General features: G+C 44.4%; 1 protein-coding gene across 4 annotated transcripts in view; it reads left to right on the top strand.

Moving 5' to 3' along the window:
* LOC148035751 (SNF7 family protein) overlaps window positions 1-20873 on the top strand; it is a 59883-nt gene that overhangs the window by 24759 nt on the left and 14251 nt on the right. The window contains exons 2-5 of one of the 4 annotated variants that reach the window (XM_087677764.1): window positions 8685-8810; window positions 8916-8975; window positions 12302-12466; window positions 13537-13719. In XM_087677764.1, coding sequence (XP_087533890.1) covers window positions 8799-8810; window positions 8916-8975; window positions 12302-12466; window positions 13537-13719 — 420 coding nt within the window. In that variant the 5' untranslated portion in view covers window positions 8685-8798. The remainder of the gene's footprint in view (window positions 1-8684; window positions 8811-8915; window positions 8976-12301; window positions 12467-13536; window positions 13720-20873) is intronic. The other 3 variants (XM_087677765.1, XM_087677762.1, XM_087677763.1) reach the window with 3 other exon arrangements.

Below are 20873 nucleotides of genomic sequence, written 5' to 3' on the forward strand. Positions count from 1 at the left end.
TGTTGGCCTATTTTATACCCCATGGACCTAGAGTCAAAGCTTTTGGTAGCCAAAGATCCCTTTACAGATGCCACCCGTTACAACTGTCTTATTGGCTCCCTCGTTTGGCTTATTCATACATGACTGGATATTTCTTTTGTCATGGCACTTTTGTCTTTTATCATGAAGGATCCCACTCAAGAGCATTGGAGAGCAGCCTTGCATGTTTTTTGTTATTTACAGGGGACTCGATCCTATGGGATCATGTATGGAGAGGGGGTTACAGTTGGAGTGACCCTGATTATAAGCTGAAACGAAAAGCGAATGGATCCATTGGCAAGTACAAAGCCAGGCTTGTGGCAAAAGGCCATGCACAAAAGAAAGGCATTGATTATGAGGAGACATTTGCTCCTACATCCTGTATGACCACTATCATATGTATGGTCGCATTGGCTGCCCATTATGGTTGGATTGTGATCTAGTTGGACATTAAAACTGCATTTTTACATGTGGAACTTCGAGAAGAAGTGTATGTACAGCAGCCCATTGGTTTTGCAATTAAAGGATTTGAACACTTGGTATGCAAGCCAAAAAAGGCATTGTATGTTCTGAAACAAGCTCCATGAGCTTGATACGCCAAAATTGGTGCCTTCTTACTCAGCAAAGGGTTCATACTGTCAGAGTGCAGCGGTGCGGAAGCGTAGGACTGAGAGAGAGAGAACGCAGAGAGAGAAGGGAGAGAAAGAGACAGTGGACAATGAAGATCTGCTGTATAAAGAATGCTGAATACAAAGATATACACGGGCGCAGTGCACTGGACTGCGTGTCTCCACCTCGACGATGCGACCTGCTGTCCACCTCGAAGTCTGCTGCAGTCTGCACTGTCTGCTGTCTGAAATCTGTGAACAGAGACAGAAATCTGCACGGCACCGGTCTGTAATCTGCGACAGAGAAGAGTGGCCAGACTGCTGGAAACGTCGACTATAAATAGTCGAAAAACTGCCTGAACTGGGGCGCCAGAAAATACCCTGTCGGCTGCATTAAATGCAGCCGACTGACTGTACAGGTCGGACTGCCACGTGGCAGTCCGACTGTGCAGTCCGACTGCTGCACAGCGATCTGATCTCTAACACCCCCTCTCAGAGCTCGGGCAGGGCAGAAGCCTGAGGGATCTGGAATGTTGCCGAAGTAGAGCCTGAGGAAGCGCCTTCGTAAACAAATCCGCAAGATTGTCCTCCGTCTTGCAATACTCCACAGTGATGGTCTCATCCGAAGCTTTTCTCGGATGAAGTGGTACTGAATCTCAATGTGCTTCGTCCGGGCATGAAAAACAGGGTTCCTCGCCAAGGCAATGCAACTCTCATTGTCACATCGCAGCAATGTAGGACGAGTCTGGGGGCACCCAAGCTCCTCCAACAATCTCCGAAGCCACACAACCTCGCATGTGGTGGAAGACGCGGCCCGATACTCCGCCTCAGTAGACGAAAGGGCTACCGTGGGCTGCTTCTTGCTACTCCATGAAATAACACCTGCACCCAAAGTAAAGCAGTAACCTGTTGTAGACCGCCTGTGGTCCACGTCACCGGCCCAACCCGAGTCGCTCCAACCTGCAAGTACAAGATCTGACCCATCTGTCCCTGCGGGGTAATGAATCCCCAAATCAGACGTCCCCCTCAGATACCGAAGTATCCTCTGAGCAGCTTGCCAATGCACCGTCTTAGGTTCACTCATGAACCCTGCCAAGAGCCCAACAGCAAAACATAGATCAACCCTCGTGTTGAGAAGCCAAATTAAGGAACCTATCAACTGTCGATAGCGGGACGCATCCGCCAAAGGAGAAGCTGAATGGGAAGTGGCCTTCCAGTTCGGATCCATAGGAGTAGAGAGCGCCCGACAATCTTCCATCTCAAAAGACACCAATAGCTCCTGTACATCTCTGTTGGGAGAGAAAGATCCCCCTCTGAGATTGATAAATCTCATGGCCTAAAAAGAAATGGAGTAGCCCCAAATCCGTCATCTCGAAAGTCCGATGTAAAGCTGACTTTGTCTCCTGGACCTGCTGTGCATCATCACCTGTGACAATCAAATCATCAACATATAATACAAACAGCACACAACCATCCTCGGAAGTGTGAACATACAGCTGCGGATCGGCCTTGGACCGTCGATATCCCAACTGAGACTGGAGGAACGAATCAATCTTCTCGTTCCAAGCTCGCGGGGCCTGCTTGAGACCATACAGGGCCTTCTTCAACCTGTAGACTTTCCCATCTGAAGAACCAAAGCCAGGAGGCTGCTCAACGTAGATCTCCTCCTTCAAATCACCATTCAGGAAGGCCGACTTCACATCCAACTGATAAATAGGCCATCTCCTATGGCCAGCCAAAGCAAGAACAGCTCTAATGGTTGCCATACGAGCTGTGGGGGCAAAGGTGTCATGACAGTCAATCCCTGGGCGCTGGGCAAAACCCTTAGCAACAAGGCGAGCCTTGTGCTTATCCAAAGTACCATCATTGAGATATTTGGTCTTGAAGACCCACTTGACTTCAATCACCTTCTTCTTCGGGGGGCGTGGCACAAGTGACCAAGTGCCATTCCTCTCAATAGCCTCCAACTCAGCTTCCATAGCTTTCTTCCATGGGGCGGACTGTAAAGCCTCCTTCACGGAGGTGGGCTCTCGATCCTGCATAACACGGGACATCAAACAATAATTGGAGCAAACAAGCTCCGAAGAATGCGCCTGGTGCCTCCGTGACCGCCGCGGACCATCCTGTGGTCCCCACTCCTTAGGAACCCCCTCGATCCCTGAATCACGGAGTGTGTCACGGGCCCAGTGAGGAGGAGGCCGAACCTCCCCTCGTCGTTCTCCATCAGTAGAAGACTCTGGAATGTCCACCGGTGGTAACTCCTCAGAAGGGTCCGGTGGAACAGTAGACTCTGTGTCAGAAACAGAATCATAATCAAAAGGCACAGGCTCCAGTGGAACTGTAGAAGGAGCCAAACTCTCCCCTGGATCTCCAAGAATGGGATGCTCCTCACCCGTTGAAGTAACCGGAACCTCCACAAACCGCACATCACGGCTAGTATATACATCCCGCTTGACGGGATCATACAGTCGGTAGTCTTGGGACTGGGAGCTGTAGCCAACAAATACCTGTTTTCGGGAAGCCGCTTCAAATTTGTCACGGTGAGTCTTGGGAATGTGAACATAGGCATCACACCCAAAGACCCGAAAGTAAGAAACATCTGGCTTCGTCCCAAAATAAGCCTCAAATGGAGTCATCCCTTCCACGGCCGAAGTAGGGGATCGATTAAGGATGTGGACTGCAGTAGCCACAGCCTCGGCCCACAGAACCTGTGGGGTCTGTCGGTGCTCCATCATGGTGCGCGCCATCTCGATCACACTACGGTTCTTCTGTTCTAGAATACCATTTTCTTGAGGAGTATTGGTATTGGCAAACTCTTGGTAAATTCCTCTATCTGCAGAAAACCGAGCAAATTCATTAGACACAAATTCACCTCCCTTGTCGGATCGCAAGGTCTTCAACTTCCGGCCTGATCGGTTCTCCTCAAAGAGAAGCCAATCCTTGAAGTGCGAGAAAGCTTCTGACTTTAGTGCCAAAAAGTAGGCCCATGTCATCCTGCTGTAGTCATCCACAATCAGCATGAAGTACGAGCTCCCACGAAGGGACTCATTCCTCATAGGGCCACATAGATCGGTAGATACTAGCTCCATCGGTGAAGTAGACCGCCGCGAAGCTGTGTGGGGAATGGCATCCCTATGCTGCTTCCCCCGTATGCAGGAGACACATGGCTGCTGGCTCACCACTATATCCGGCAACCCTCGAACAAGCTGTCCACGTGACGCCCTCCGAAGATAGTCATAGTTCAGGTGACCAAATCGAGCATGCCATAATTCAGACTGTGACTGTGAGGTAAGAAGAAGAGTAGAGAGGGCAGTGGAAGACTTCAGTTTGTAAATGCCGTTCTCCTCATATCCAGATGATAGAACCTTCCTCGATTCACGATCAAGGACTCGCACAGTAGAACTGTCAAACTCCACCAAAAGACCAAGGGAACAAATCTTATGAACTGAAAGGAGATGGTACCCTAATCCTGGTACATGCAAAACCTCTGAGGTATGGGTGCCACCTTGTCCATCCGGAATAAGCTGCATCTTACCCCGACCTGCAATAGAAACTGAAGAGCTGTCTCCAATGAGAACCTGCCCACGCGAAGGTCGCAGCTGGGCAACACCATCTGATGAAGGAGTCATGTGCCGTGAGGCACCACTATCAACAATCCACTCTCGAGCTTGGGGAGCCGCCATCGCAGCATCAGAAGCATTCGGTGAAGCGTCCTCAATGACAACTAGATGTAGAAATGCAGCTGATGAGGGTGCAGCCACCGCTCCAGAATCCTTGGTATCCTTCTTCTTGGTGTCCTTCGTGTCTTTGTCAGGGCAATCCTTCTTCCAATGGCCAGTCTTTCCACAAATATGACATGTGGAGTCTTTGTCCTTGTCCTTCTCCTTGTCCTTCTTGGACTTGTTATCCCCCTTCTTCTTCTTTTGGTCCTTCCCCTTCTTCTGAGAGGCTTGACCTATCAACGCCTCCGACTTGGAAGCATTCTGTCCCTTTAACTGTTCCTCTTGGTCCAAGACCATAGGAACCAACTCTTCCCAACGAAGAGTAGACTCTCGCCCCGAAGCAATAAGGGCAGAGTAAAATGTACCGAATCGTGGCGGCAACTGGGACAATAGTGTGATCGCCATGTCTTCGGAGGAAATCGGCTTCTCCGCATTCTGAATCTGCATCTGTAGCTGCCTTAGCTTGTTAATGTGTTCCCTTAGCGAAGAAGACTTATTGACGGACAAGGTCTGCATCTGTACCTCCAAAGAAACCCTCTTCATCAGGGTCATCCGATTGTACATTTGATCAAGCTCCAGCCATATCTCACGAGCCACTGTCAAGTGCTCGATATGAGCGATCACGGCTGTAGTGCATGATAGAAAGAGAAAGGATCGAATCCTGGCATTCAGTTTGTCCCAATGAGACTGGGCCCTGGCCAACTCCGTACGAGCATCGGAAGAGAGTTTGGACTCATCTCTTACCGAAGGCCGGTCAATATCCTCCTGTACCAACTCCGCCAAATCATAGGACTCAAGGATGGCCAACATCATAACGCGCCAAATGCGGTAGTTGTCGCCGTCGAGCTTCTGATCTGTAGGAAGAGCCGGTAGGACAGGCACCTTCCGGTCCATAATCGCCTGGAACTCCAAGTCCATCTCTGTAGACATCTTCACCTGCAATGCCTTCTCAAACGCAAAAGCAGCCCCCTCTGACTGGGTAAACTCAGCTTGCTAAGGCTCTTCCGCGTCCCGAAGCTTCTTCACCCGCCGGAGGCGATGAAAAAGCAAAACCTGCACTTTTAGGTTGAAAACTCAAACTTCCTCCGCGTCAAACAGCAGTAAACAGCAGCAAATCCACCACCTGTACTCCTTTCCTGTGCGCCCACACTCGTTTCAGCCTTGTTCCAAGGCGCAGCCCTCCTGTCTGCCCTTAAACGCAAAAAACGCAAATTTGTGTCGCGATGGAAACTCCTCTTCAGGTTGATTCTGCGCTCAATCAGCCCTCAAACACTGCTCTGATACCATGTCAGAGTGCAGCGGTGCGGAAGCGTAGGACTGAGAGAGAGAGAACGCAGAGAGAGAAGGGAGAGAAAGAGACAGTGGACAATGAAGATCTGCTGTATAAAGAATGCTGAATACAAAGATATACACGGGCGCAGTGCGCTGGACTGCGTGTCTCCACCTCGACGATGCGACCTGCTGTCCACCTCGAAGTCTGCTGCAGTCTGCACTGTCTGCTGTCTGAAATCTGTGAACAGAGACAGAAATCTGCACGGCACCGGTCTGTAATCTGCGACAGAGAAGAGTGGCCAGACTGCTGGAAACGTCGACTATAAATAGTCGAAAAACTGCCTGAACTGGGGCGCCAGAAAATACCCTGTCGGCTGCATTTAATGCAGCCGACTGACTGTACAGGTCGGATTGCCAGGTGGCATCCGACTGCTGCACAGCGATCTGATCTCTAACACATACACAGTCCATTAGAGTCTACTCTTTACTTATGCAAAGGAGGGGGATCCTTGCTGGTCATTTGTCTTTATGTGGATGATCTTCTGCTCACTTGGACACGTGCTGATCAAATTTCAGCATTTAAGAAAAAATTGCAATAAATTTTTGATATGTCAGATGGGCCTTTGCATTACTATTCGGGCATTCAGTTTATTCATGATACTAGAGGCATTGGATTGTCACAGTTCAAATATATTGGTAAACTCCTTGAGAGATTTGGCTTCTAAGATTGCAAGCTAGTAAGCATACCGATGGAGAGTGGACTTAAGCTATCTTTGCATGATGATAGTGATATGTTTGACATCCATATACATTGCCTCATTTATTTATGCAACACAAGGCCAGATATTCAGTTTGCAATTTCAGCCTTCAGTAGATATATGCATAGCCCATGCATGTCACATTGGTAAGCTGTGAAGCGTGTTTTTTTGTGATTTGTAGGGCACCAGGACTCTTGGATTGCTTTATTCCAAGGGGGGGCTGTTGCAATTATATGCTTATAGTGATTCCAATTAGGTTGGTGATTTTGATTCTCGTCACTCTACTAGTGGCAATCGTTTCTTTCTTGGCTCTTCTTGCATTTCTTGGCTTAGCAAGAAACAATCCATTGTTACCACATCGTCTTGTGAAGTTGAGTACAAGGTAGCTCTCACTACTACAATTGAATGTGCATGGTTGAGATGTTTGTTGGTTGATCTTGATGTATCTGTTATGGAGCCTACTCCTTTGTTTACTGACAATCAGAGTGCCATTGCAGTGGCACAGAAACCCAATGTTTCATGCACACATGAAACACATTGAGATACAATATCACTTTGTCAGAGAGGGGCTACATGTAGGGGATATCAGCTTGTCTAGTGTCCTACCAACAAGAATGTGGCAAACATCTTCACCAAAGCTCTTGCTCGCGACAAATTTGAAGCATTTTGCAATGCTTTAAATTTGATCTCCTTTGGTGGACGACCCTTGTATGCTAATCACCTATCACTCCAAGGGGGTTTGTTGGGTTTTACTCATGCCTACGCTCACACAGGAGTGTTAGTGATCCGCATGTAGGACACTGGGACGCTTTTTACTCCTCGTAAGAGAGGTTTTTTCCCCTAGTCACTTTTATTTTCATCTGTGTATTTACGTCACACATTTTGGTCACTTACCGCACTATACACACATCTGTGTGTGAACGCACTTTAAGTCACTTTCACAACCCTAAAGTCTAAGGGTTGTACTTTGTACTTTTCATTTCACATTCTATTAAGCAAACTGTCATGCCATGACCACTCCCTCTCTCTATCAGTTGTGTTCTCTTCTTTCTACTCCATTGCTGTACTTTGATCTTACAACACTCTCTTCAATCTTCAATCCTTCATGTGCAGGTGCACACTCGAACACTCTGACACTCCGTGCTTGATGTTGCCATCGTCATCAGCCTGATTTGGCTATGCACAGGGATTGATTAGTCCATCCCCACTGTATCAACATTCTGTTTTTGTCAGTGCAGTATTCTTCCTTCATCTTTTGCTTCCTCTGTGTGTGTGTGTGTGTGTGTGTTTCTCTTCCATTGCGCACTCTCAAGGCTCACAATATTGAATTTTAAGTTTTTCTTATCAAAGATCCTTCTTGAAAAGAGTTTGGAATATCCCACTGGGATGATGTGGAAGCCAACTCCTCTTGCTCCAAGACACAATGAAAGTGGCGAATGTCAGCAGCATAGGAACACCATCAAATTCAGTGTCTAGCGAGTCTTTTATTTCCTAGTTCCTCTATTGATTGGGTATGTTGATGATGACCATGGAGCATTTGAAATGAAGTCTGCATCTGTCAATGTGCTGGAATATGAATTTAAAAAGAGTTTGGAAAAGGGACTATGGAGGAAGGTGGAGGAACTATTATCTGAAGGAAGACTGCTAGAAATACAAGTCTGGCTGAATTGTGCTCTGCTACAATGCTGTCTGAAGAGTTCCCTTGTAGTGAGGGATAACTGAGGTCCAATTGATCACTGATCCACCTGGGCCTTGAGGGTGATAAATTGCTGAGAAGGTAAAGTCAGAAGGACCCAACTAACAGAGGATTACCGCCAGTCTTTCAACTGCCAGCAGCTTATTATGCTGAGGGTCCAAAGTATGGCCAAGACTGGAGGAGGGATGAGCTGGGGGAATTCCAGAGCCTGTGGGTGCCTCCTTGTGTGCTGCAAGCCTGCAGCTACTCAACAACTCACCAGGTACATCAAGACACGGTGAAAGGAAAAAAATGAGAGGAGAGAGAGAGTTGGTATGATGTTGCTTGGAGGCAGAATAGAATATAAAGGGTCTTTCTTCTTTACGAGATAATTGCAGCTCATATTTCAGCACAAGCTTTATTGCTTGTTATGTATTTGTGAATTTTAGAGTTTGCGTTCAAACTGTGGCCAGACATAAGGGTGTCTAAATTCCGAGATGACAAGGTATGTTCTATCCATTGTGTGTCTAAAATGTTTGGATTAACATGTCTAGGTTAACTGGTCATGGAAACAAGCATTGTCATGTGATAACAAAGGCAGACTCTTGATGATATTTGAGATTGGCTTCAGCCTTTCTCCATTTCTGTGCAGAGCAAGATGTGTGGGTTGCAACTTGCAATTTTCTCCACTTGCAAGAATAGTAGACCACTCTGACATTAAATGTGGACATAATCTGCATGCTGGATGTTCCGAAAGGTGATTTTTAATCATATTGGCAAGTGCTTGTCATAACACTCATGTGGGATGATTCTTCTTAGGGTAAATTGGATAATTAAATGATTTGATGCCTTTATCTTGCAGGTGTTGCACACATGGTTCTTACGAGGAGGATTGACACCTCTGTGTCTTAATGGCGTACTGGTTTGTTTTTCTCTTATATACTCTATAGCAATTAACAAGCATGATTAAAAAGAGAAGTTTTGTCATTTTGGGTAACTATATCGACCCAACTGTTTTGATAAGTTTCATATTTTTGGTTGAAGTCAAGGCGTGCTTGTAGTCAAAATGTGGCTTGCCTGGGCCTTAGATTATGCATATGTGCAGCAGAAGCAAAACAAACATATGGGCACTTGCGGGTAATGTAGTTGTACTGTTAGTTTAAGTTAACGGAAGGAACTTCTGTTTTGTTAATGGACAATAATGTTTCCCCCTACCTGCCTTTTGCCAAATTGCGTGTGCATGCACCTGTGCGTGCATGCATGTGTGCACGGTGTGTGATAGTTGTTTTGAGACATGTACAGTATGTTGGGTAGACTTTTGAAAACATTTGCAAACTTGGAGCATGCTATATGGGTTTCAGGCTTGAGTTTTTAAGGTTAAAATTTTGATTAACAGCTGGAATAAAGTGCCCTTTTTGGCCCATATTTTGAATCTGCTGGTCCAAGGGCAGGAAGGTGGCATTGTGGCCTCACTGTCACACATGGAGGCAAGCACTAGTGTAATTCCGGCTCAAGTTCCCTTGGTGAGCATGACATAGATGGTGATGATGATGAGGAGGAGGAGGAGGAAGAGGGGGAGGAAGGCTCTCCTTTCGAGAAGGATGACAATAATGAGTAGACCGGTCACTAATGTCTATAGGTTACAGCCATGTTACTTCTGTTTATTTTCAGCTTTCAGTCTATAGTAAGCTTGGTTCTGGAGTCTTGACCCTTGGCCCTCTACTGTCTCTTCTTGGCTTGATATTACTTACTTTTATATTGACTCAGAATTTAGTATTGTACATTATATGCTTTTTCTCTCTGTGGATGTCCTTTTGTTTGGCACGTGGAGTTTGATAGTTGTTTTGGAGATGCTTATTAATTCAGTGCTCAACTTTCAATGTTTGTACTTTCACAAAAAATTGATTAAATATGTCAAAATAATTGGGGTCGCATGTGATTCAGCTCAAGGGTCTGAACCATACTCGAATCATGCTTTCATACTGTGTGATTCAGCCCAATGATTCAAACCATACATGAATCATAATTTCTACTGGTTTGCGTTTGTCATTTGATTGATGTATGAAAAAACTATGGCCTGGTTTTTGTGTGTGTGTAAATAGTTGAGTCCATGTTGTTGTTTAGAGAATTGTGTGATAAACTATATCAGGATCAATGAGCATGTATATGAGGGAGGTCTAGGCTGTAGGGACACCAGAAGATGTGTTGTTAAAGATAGATATAAACGGCTCTAGGAGGTCTACAAAATTATGTGGTGTCCTATGAGTATCAATGTCATGAGTTGTTGGTGCAAAAGTTATGATCAACATTGACTCTTATCAACTCCAGCATTATCCACATGCTTGTCTACATTATGGACAACTGAATGTGTTGAGAGAGTGGCTGTGAAAGTCATCACAGCTATTAACATCAGTGGAAGCAGGGTTGGGGAGCTCAAATGAAACCTGAACTGCTCTCCAAAATCCATCTGCTATTAGATATTTCCTCTGCATCAACATAATCAGGGGATGAGATTTGAGCCATTCAGTAAAAATATATGACACTTGTATTGGCTGTATATGTTAAGAGCCTGTCCGACAGATGCACTGGAAATGGTACCCTGGGATAGATGCAAAGCAACTCAGGTAGCTAGGGGATGAGATGTAAGCAGCTTGATGTTGTCTCACTTGTGGCTATGGATCTTGTAGGTAATCTGGAATGTTGCCTGAGATGGATATTTGGCTTTGGCATGTAGAAGCACTTCACTTGATGCAACCTTCAAACTGAAAACAAAGGGAGCTGCCAGAGGAAAGAACACTGCATGGATTACAGATTTCCCTTTAGAATGACCTCTTGGGATAGCTGTATGCATTGTTTTGGGAGAGAGAACATTGCATTGGGTCCCAATAACCCACTGTTCCTGTATTTTGGACTGGAATAACATTTCCTGAATATCTTTCTTCTTTCTTGACAACCAAAGGCTGATGAGCTGCATATTCTTTTTTCTGGGGAAATTTATCAAAATGCCCCATTGTTTGTGGAAATTAAAATACCCCTCGAATTTCAGAATTCACGAAAATACCCTTGTATTTTTCTTTTTACAAATGAATCTAAAACTTGTCTGGTCTCCTCTTTTCTAGATTGAGGATGTAACTTTGATTGTCTTAAACAATACTCAAAATTGAATGATCTCAGATGACATTTGTCTCCATAAAGCATAAGCTTTTGTATCCAGTTTGTATATAATGCCATGGAAATTCGTCAGTCTATCATCCCATATTTATGGAATAAATTATCCTTGTAAAAACTTGTAAATCATGATGTATTAAACCAGGAGTTTTGGTTATACCAGGATGCATTTTGGTTATACCAGGAGTTTTCACCAAATATGAGGGGTATAATTGGAAGTTTTGAAATTTGAGGGGTACTTTGGGAATTTGGTCAAATAGTAGGGGTATTTTGGACTTCTCCCTTCTTTTGTACACTTAAAAATTAAAAGCATGCAACTTTTGGTCAGTGACATAGATCATATTGTGTACATTTTGCCCTCCGTCAAACTCCCTAGAAGTGGAAAGGAAAGACATAACTCAATAAAAACTTTCACTTTGCTTCAAACCCATGCAAGAGTGTTCCATAAGGTCATTGTTCATTCTTCGGAACACATAGATAGCTGGGAGCCCACTAAGGGAACAATAGTAGGTACTTTTGAATATTTAAACCTTTTAGGGGTACTAAACAGTCAGATGCTGAACACTTTGGGGTTTTCAGGAACATGTTTATTGATGTAGCTGTGTGACTCCAAGTGCTTCTCTGTATAGTATGATGATTCATGCTTCTTACATAATAAGTTCTTTTTGGCCTCAATGCAAGGGTGTCTGTAGATCCTTTAGACACCTGAATGTGATACAGCTCTTAGCTTTGTGTTATCCTGCCTATGATGCTGCATTAAAGAGCTATCAGTCTTGACTCTTTAGACAAGGCTTTGGCATGTTTTCAGGCTCTTAGATTTATGAGCTATGTCTTTGCAAGGTTTTAAGATCACATATGACCGTGTTTAAACCAATGGTTTGTTTTGCTGAAGGTAGAAGGTCAGATATGGATTCTGGATATTACATTTCCTTTTTAGTTTGCATGGTGGTACATCAGATTTTACCATGCTGCTCTTGCTTGTTGCATTTATTTTAAATTTTATTATGTAAGTGTTCAAGATTTTATTTTAAAAAAGTGTCACAGCTGATCAAGAGGCTTGTGAACTTTCATTAATTGCAGATGGAAATGTATCGATGTGGGGACCTTCAGAAATTGGGCAAACAAGAAGAAAGAACTACAAGATTCAGCTGGCTTTGGTCTCATGTTAGAAATGGAGTGTTTGGTAGCGCTTCTGACAATTCTGAGAGCATAAGCGGAAGGCTCATAGTGACAGGCTTATTGCATGTACAATTCAAAGGTTTACCTCTCTAGTTTATTTTTTCTTCTTTTTGTTCGTGCTAACACAAATGGATTTCATGCATCAATGCATACCAAATTGTAAGCTTGTGAAAGTGCAACTTTTGAAGTCAGTAGAGCAGGGAAGCCAGGTGCATAGAACTCACGTTACCTTCAGCTGTCTTTCTCAATCTGAAACAGGTAACTGCATTGCACATGCACAGAAATTGTCAAGCCTGTAAGAAAGTTAAAGGAGCTTTGTGTGATATTAAACTAAAGGATTTATCTTTGCAGAGTACTAGAAAAGGTTGATCTTCTTACAGTCATCCCAGTTATTCCTAGTTAAGGGGCTCTGTGCGCTTGCCAACCAGGACTAACACATGGTTAGGGCTACTAGCTTCATAAGAGAAATAAAGAATAGAGTTGCATGTAGGCCTGCTGATTATTAGATTGCTTCATTATATATTCCAGACAATTCCTCTGTATATTGCAGAATAGAAATGTGCTATAAAATCTCCATGGTTCACCCATACTTGAAATCTTGCTGTATTCTCTTACTTGATCCCTGAGAATTATATTGTAGGATCTTGCTATGGATGGAAATTCCTTCCAGCTTTGCATAGGAGAAATTTTGATGATGGGTTTTCCTGGGTTAATCTTGTGCTTGTTTATGGCACATGCATGTTAACATTAGATTCAGGTATTGATCTCTTTGATGTATGACAACTATCATGGTTGGTTAGAGATTCTGCATCTTTTACTCAACCAAGGCAAGGAAAGGGTTGGCAAGAATTATTCAACCATTGACAGGATGCATCACCAAATATCAAGCAGGGTCAAGCATGAGGATGCTATAAAACAATTCAGTGTCAGATTGCTTTAGATCTTTACTAGGTCTGTTTCTGATATTTGTAGAAGATCATCATGCTGCTTTCCAGTCTTCTTTGTGAAAGCTAGTGAATACAGTATATTTTACTGGAGTTACAGCTCATTGTGTATTCTGTGGAAAGTCCCATTTTGAATTCTGTTATATAATTGATCTTATACACACTGTTCAAGCCTGTTTCATGTTTATGCAGGAGCGACTTGCAGAGGTAACCAAAAGCATCTGTGAAAATGCATGGACATCATGTTCCGTGACCACTGTGGCACATTTTATCAAAATTTGTGGAAGTGAAGAGGAGGCAAAAATATTACAAAATGAACTTGTCAAGTCTAAAAGGGGACTTGTGTTTACCACAGATGGAAATATTGCTGTTGAGGTCTCTCTCGCTCTCTCTCTCTCTCTCTCTCTCTCTCTCTCTCTCTCTCCACAAGAAAAACATTCCCCTAAAATCCCACGAGTGTATAAGTAGCCTTGGTTTCACCACAGAGACTGTTTCTGCCCCATTTAGCACTGCATTTTATTCTAATTTTGATTGTATACACTCAACTCAGATTTAAATGCAGACCAAAATTGTAGAATACCATATTATGATGGGTGCAAGACCACATTGAAGAACTTGAACTTCCAGAATTTCTTTTTCAGGTAACATTTTGTATGCAAGTGATGATGGGGGACACACTTTGCAATGGGGATTAGCTCTGAGGAAGATGAAAATGAGTTTTGGGCATGAACCCCTCAAGACCAAGGATTGGATATTTGGTAGGGTCCCATGAGGCATTTTGGAAGAGAAGCATTCTGCCCTTTTTATGTATTCCCTTGGTTGGGCTTTTGGAACATCTGATTTAACTTGTTTGAAGGGTCAATGCCCAGGTTTAACATCATTTTAGCACGGTAAAGGTTTATTTGAAGTCTGGTGGGGAATTCAGATCATACATTGCAAGGACGTGAGTGTTACTCCTTTGAGTAATTTTCATTATAAGAATAATATGGTTGTTTTACATGGATAGGTAGTGATTTATATAAGAATCGCTAGAGACATTAGAATGGTGAGGCGACCTAGGATAAACGTGGGTTTTATATGCTGGCTCTGGCCTATTCTACAACGGATTCTATCATAACATGCAATAGTTGAGAGAGAGAGAGAGATTAAGGTATGTTGAGGCCGAAAATGGCCTATAAGACAAAACCATGTGTAATGATAGTCATCATTAGACATCAAAGTATGACGTGTTAAATGGTAATCAGTGGTCCACTGTGAAAAGAAGCTAAAATGATGTGACGTACAATACAGTGCCCATATAGAGATACGATAAGACAATGATGGGGGGATATATGGAGCAATACCTAGCTAGTGGTGTGGCAGGGTGATGATACATTGGCAACTAGCTCCACCCTGTTAGGATCAGTGGGTAAAGTATGCCATACATCCTTGATGAGATAGTGTGGGGATAGCATTTGGACTGATCCCTCAGCTCTGTCAAGTATTGCTCCTATCGCTGGGTGGATCTCTTTCATCTCTCTGGCGTAGTCTTTGTGTCCGGTACCCCTATACCTGTGGTCAGGTTACTACTTTGAACTCCTTGGCTCTTTGGATTGCCACTCCTTGTGTACATGTGATATGCGTAGTCACTGTTTGAAAGAAAGTTGGTAAGTTGCGACTACTGTCCCCTTTGTGGAGAGTGCCTGCTTGTAGTAATGATGTGTGGAGCCTTTGAATCTCAACTAGGAACTGGCCCAAGCAGCGCTGGTTTGGTGACTTTATTGACTGGTTTGAGGGAGGTCTCTCCTTTGAATAGTGTGGGGTATCTAGCCCAGACCCTACATTTGTAGATGTAGTGCTCCTCATTCTCCACCTCTTGGCATAGTCTACATATTCTCTTGGCTGTTGAGCTAATCAATGGCTACTTGCATCTCATGTAGCATGTACTTATCTAAGTATCCATGTCTCTCAGGTGAAACGATTTGCTATAGTCTTCATAAAGTGATCCCTGTAGTACAGCATCTGCAGGGGAAGGATACAACTAGTAGAGGTCTTGTCGCATGATCAAGTTCCTCTTAGTGTGAGAGAGGTGTATTGAGGGGAAATTGGGATCATATTAAAGGAGGGGGAGGTAATCCATGTCGATCCCATATCCTATGAGCCATTGCTCGACTTTTTCATACCATGAGGTCTTGTGTCCTGCTTGAGCTAGCTGTCTAGAGGCCTCTTGGGTAGTTCATTTGGGTGCAAGTCATGTACTTTATGTATGAAGCTGATGGTGTGAAAAATGGCTTCCACTATAATGGGGGTTGAAGTAAATGGGCTTTGATGATGTCATGTAGCATTGATGGTTTGTTGTGAATCATTTGCGAGAGCATGATGATTTGTGATCTCTAAATCTATGCCCATAAATATGTAACCATGCCATGGGTCCAAATAGGTGCATCCTACATATGGTTTGTTTGACTAATGTGTCAAATAGCCACCTTCGTATATGGGGCTCATGGAAGTGCACTTGATGGCGTGGGCTCTTTAGCATGGTCAATGTTGCATATCCTCATGTAAATCAATCTTTAGGTGGCTATGGCATGGTGAATCTTCCAACGGATGTAGTGAATGTGACTCTTGTGTAGACATATGACCACCTCCACTTGTCCTACTCATAGAGTGAAGACTAATCTCCTTATTAGGGCTGATGTGTGAAAGATTAAGATCTTGGTTTTCCCAAGATTTAACTATCAATATATGTTGTTTAGAAGTCATGAAGGGCATGGAGATGTCGTTGTAGACCCTCTTTTGACTCAGAGATAAAAACAACATTGTCAACATAAAGCATAATAGAGACTAGTGTACTTGCTATGTCCACCCCATCTCTCACATATTGTGTCATTCTATCTTATCGATGTAGAATTCAAAGAGTGTAGGGGAGAGAGGACATCCCTACTTCACTATGATGGTGCTAGAGACTATGTTCAAAAGTCCTCTTGGACATCTCACTCAACCTATCACCCCACTTATTGTGAAGAAAACTACTAGTGTTTGCACTGAGAACACACAGAGTGTACGACAATGACAGAAACACAAAGAGACAGACGTAGACACCGAGAGCAAAACTCAAACCCTAAACGCAAAACTCAAAAACTTAAACACAAATAGAAGAAGGGAGAGAGAGAACACAACTCTGAAGTGAATGAATGCTGTAAATGAATGTAAGAGTGTACAGTGTGCTCAAGGGCAGAGCAATGTCAGAGTGTGACATCCACCGGAGACGGATCCCAAGTCTGTAATCACCAGTCGTAGTGTGAAGAGAGAGGAAACTACAAACGTTGACACCAGGGGCTGCTAGAGATAGAGGCGATAGCTGCAGAAGGGAGAGATGATACTAGGCGGCTCCAAAAATGTGCAAACGCAAGTTGTAGGATGTCGTTTGAGGGTGGAGATGTTGGTGATGGAAGTTGGAGGCCAAACACAGCCTGGGAGATGGCGCCAGACAGTGGATGACAGCTGGAAGAAGGCGCCGGGGCATTGCGAGGCTGGAGGGAGAGGTGGCAGCAGTTGCAAAGGCTGGACAGCCACGTGGAGGTAGACTGATGTCTGCAATCTGCACTGGAGAGTGTGAAACCTGCACAGACAAGATGAGGCTGAATAGGGGCACTCTGTCTATTTAAAGATGTAGAAGGGTGCCCCAAAAATTAGGGTTTTTGGGAGACCACTGAAACTCTCTCAAACCGCTCCCCTTTTTAGGGTTTTTCATTAATTAAATGTTTTGGGGGGCTGTTTAAGAATGCTAATCAGTTGAAAAGCGTGTTTTAGCTCAACAGCCCCTCTCAGGCCTAAAACTGAGCCGAAAGGTTAGGCCAGTCATTGTGATGTTTACTTACCCCAAGGCATCCCACCCCAAAGCAGCCAGGGCATTGGACAAAGGGTGTACGTCGACTGCCCAGTGGCCTACCAAGACTACAGAGACGATGGTTGTCTTACTAAGGGAATCCAAGTAGTCACCCCAAAGAGGATAGGGCATCGGACAAAGGGTGCACGTCGACTGTCCAGTGGCCTACCGAGCTCTACAAAGGTGGATGAAACCACAATGATTATTATTATTATTATTATTATTTGAATAAGTGAGGTAAATTTTATGGAAGGCGGCCGATTGACTAATAGTGACCTAGAAGACAGGAGTAGGGAGGGTACACCCAACACATCACAAAACAGTACAAGCTTACCCATCACCTCAAAGGTATCGAGAACGAGGAAAAACAGGTGATGAGGTATCCATGTGATGAAGGAGGATGGTGGTATGGTAACAATAACTGTCGGTGGAAACAGCTTAGGATCTGCTCAAGTGGTGCTCCGCACAATGAGATGCAAAGTATGCTACATGCTGAAGAATGCTCATGTAGCAGGTGCCACTTGGAGTGTCCCTCATGGGAAAATTGTTCACTTGCCCAAGTGCCCTAGTACAAGGATGATGAAATCATGCAATGCAAAGGGTAAGGTACAATAGGGGGAATAAACTGATGTCGAAGACAAAGTGCTGAAGCTTGTAGAATATCAAGAAGGGTAGGAATCCCCTCTCAACCTGGATGTAGATGCCGAAGAAGGAAGAGGAGCCTGATGTCGGTCTTCGTATGGTGCTGAAAACCATAAGGAATGAAAGAAGATGAAGTAGATGAAGCACCTCGTTGGAAGAGCAAGGTAGAAGTCACCACCATGATAGCATCGAGAGAGATATTGCATGATCCGCCTCGGGAGGGGAAACCGCCATGCTGGAAGAAGAGCAAGTACTCCTAGGATGATGTAACTGTGAAAGGAATGGTGCGCATCCCCACGTCTCTAGCCCAGGTAGGACCAAAGAAATTTGCAAGTTAGCCCTACACTAAAAGACAAAACCTTGCAAAAGAGATGAGAATCTGTAAACACAAAGGTCAGTGGTGAAATGCTCCAAAGAAAAACATAATAGAAAGAAAATCTAACTCAAAATAAATGCAATGAATGTGTATGTGTGCGAGTAAATGTAGTGGAAGACAAAAGAATGGAAAAGCTAAGGACAATGAGTCCTATGGGCCTGACTCTAAGAGTGCGAAAAATGAATGCTAGACTGACCTAGAGTATTGGAAAGGACCTAGAGACATGCTAGTCTAAGAAGGTGGCTACCATAGCGTACGTCCAGTAGCAGGGCTTTGCCAAGGGAATGCTTGACGAGGTGGAGAGGAAGGTGAGATGGATACATGAAGTGCAACGAGATTGGAACCTGCAGACCAATCAGCCAGTCCCTCAGGGGTAGTGAAAGAGATGGGTTGCTAAGGCTGTACTCGAGCCACATGTCTAGCAGCAACAATGGGTGTTGAAGGAGCAAATGAAGCAAGAGCGGAAGGCATAGCCCCACTAGACTGTGTAGTCGGAGCAGTTTACTGAGGCTTTTTAGGTGGAAGACCTTGGGCCTTGGAGTGACACTCCTTGTCCACATGGCCTGCTCTTTGGCAGTGTGCGAAACCGGTTTTTCTTAGGGGGGTTGTTTCCAAATAGGTCTAGATTCTTTGGTTCCATCTGAGAAAGAGGAGTCACCCTTTGATTGGCTTGCCTTCGCATCTTGTGAGTTTATGCCACTGGTGGTTTTTCCTCCCGAAGAAGAGGCAATCAATCCCCTCTGCTCTGAATAAGGTTGTGATGAGGATTTCTTGTGGATTTGATCATGCAGCCTCGCGTAACGCAAGAACTAGCACTCAAACTTGTAGAAGGTTGGCAATTGAGGTTGGGAGATGATGTGTTGAATGAAATTGAAGTACTTTTCGGGCAACTTATTGATCGTCATCTGACTTTGGAGAGCCAGTAGTGGTGAACTCGGCAAGTAAAAGCCTATATTCAGCCTTCACATCATCCCCTTTCTTAATAGAAAACTCTTGAAGCTCAAAATCGAGATTGATGCCCTGAGTACGATCTCGAGCTGCATCGGAGAGGTGGCCAGCCTCACCAACCGATCCGAATGTGGTAGCAAAGCTTGTAGGAGAGGTGTAAACATCACCATACTTGTTGCGATAGTACTCCTCAAAGTCCTCCTTTGTCATGTTAGTGAAATCTGGAATAGGAGTAGAAAAAAAAGATGAAGGTAAAAATGAAGTGCCGTCCTCCTCACGGAGTCCATAATGCTGTCTCAAGGCCTCCAGTGATGGAGAAGCCTGATATGACAGCATAGGAACTCCAGAAGAAGGTGTTTGGGACATTGTGATTCGGTTACGAGTCGTATTGTGTGCCTTGCACAAAGACTAGCTCTGCACAATATCCACAGGATAATCTTTACAAGAGCATCGGCTCTGATACCATGTGAAGAAAACTGCTAGGGTTTGCATTGAGAACACACAAAGTGTACGACCACGACAGAAACACAAAGAGACAAACGTAGTCATTGAGATCAAAACTCAAAACCCTAAACGCAAAGCTCAAAAACTCAAACATAGAAACTCAAACACAAACAGAAAAAGGGAGAGAGAGAACGCAACTCTGAAGTGAATGAATGCTGTAAATGAATGTAAGAGTGTACAGTGTGCTCAAGGGCAAAGCAATGTCGGAGTGTGACGTCCATCGGAGACGGATCCCAAGTGTGTAATCACAAGTCGGAGTGTGAAGAGAGAAAACTGCAAAACACTGACACTAGGGACTGCCAGAGACAGAGGTGACAGCTGTAGAAGGGAGAGATGATGCCAGGCGGCTCTAGGAAGGTGCAGACGCAAGCTTTAGGATGTCGCCTAATGGTGGAGATGCTAGCGATGGCAGTTGGAGGCCAAACGCAGCCTAGGAGATGGCACCAAATAGTGGGAAACAGCTGGAAGAAGGCGCCAGGGCATTGCGAGGCTGGAGGGAGAGGTGGCAGCAATCGCGAAGGCTGGACAGCCACGTGGAGGTAGATTGATGGCTGCAATCTGCATTGGAGAGTGTGAAACCTGCACAGACAGGATGAGGCTGAATGGGGGCAGCTTGTCTATTTATAGATGTAGAAGAGTGTCCCAAGAATTAGGGTTTTTGGGAGACCATTGAAACTCTCTCGTACCGCTCCCCTTTTTAGGGTTTTTCATTAATTAAGTGTGTTTTGGGGCTGTTTAAGAATGCTAATCAGCTGAAAAGCATGTTTTAGTCTATCTTGTGGGACTGTATCAAAAGCTTTTCAGAAATCCATAAAGCAACAATAGAGTCTCTTCTTTCTCGCTTTAACTTGTTTGATCATGAGCCTCTTAGAGTGAAGATGTGGTCAAGTGTATAAAACCCCTATCTAAATCTAGCTTGTCGTGTTACTCTCAATCTCCCTCTCTTTGCATAGGCACTCAACTCTGGCTTCATCAGTGCTCCATGTATTTTGACTAGTGTGTGGCTTGCCATGATGGTCCTGTAGTTATTGGGATCTAGGGGGTCTCCAAACTTGTGGATAGGCACAATTTCTCCCTCGTGGCTACCGTGATCTTTGGGGCAAGGTCTCTTGACTTTGTAGGATTGGTCCTTTCTTGTCCTAGATTTTGATTGTCCTTGGCAGGATCGGGACCCTCTTGACTAATCAGATT

Source organism: Lygodium microphyllum, chromosome 5 (assembly GCF_053477565.2).
Source record: "Lygodium microphyllum isolate KBCC chromosome 5, Lygodium_microphyllum_v1.1.10, whole genome shotgun sequence".
Lineage (NCBI taxonomy): Eukaryota > Viridiplantae > Streptophyta > Polypodiopsida > Schizaeales > Lygodiaceae > Lygodium > Lygodium microphyllum.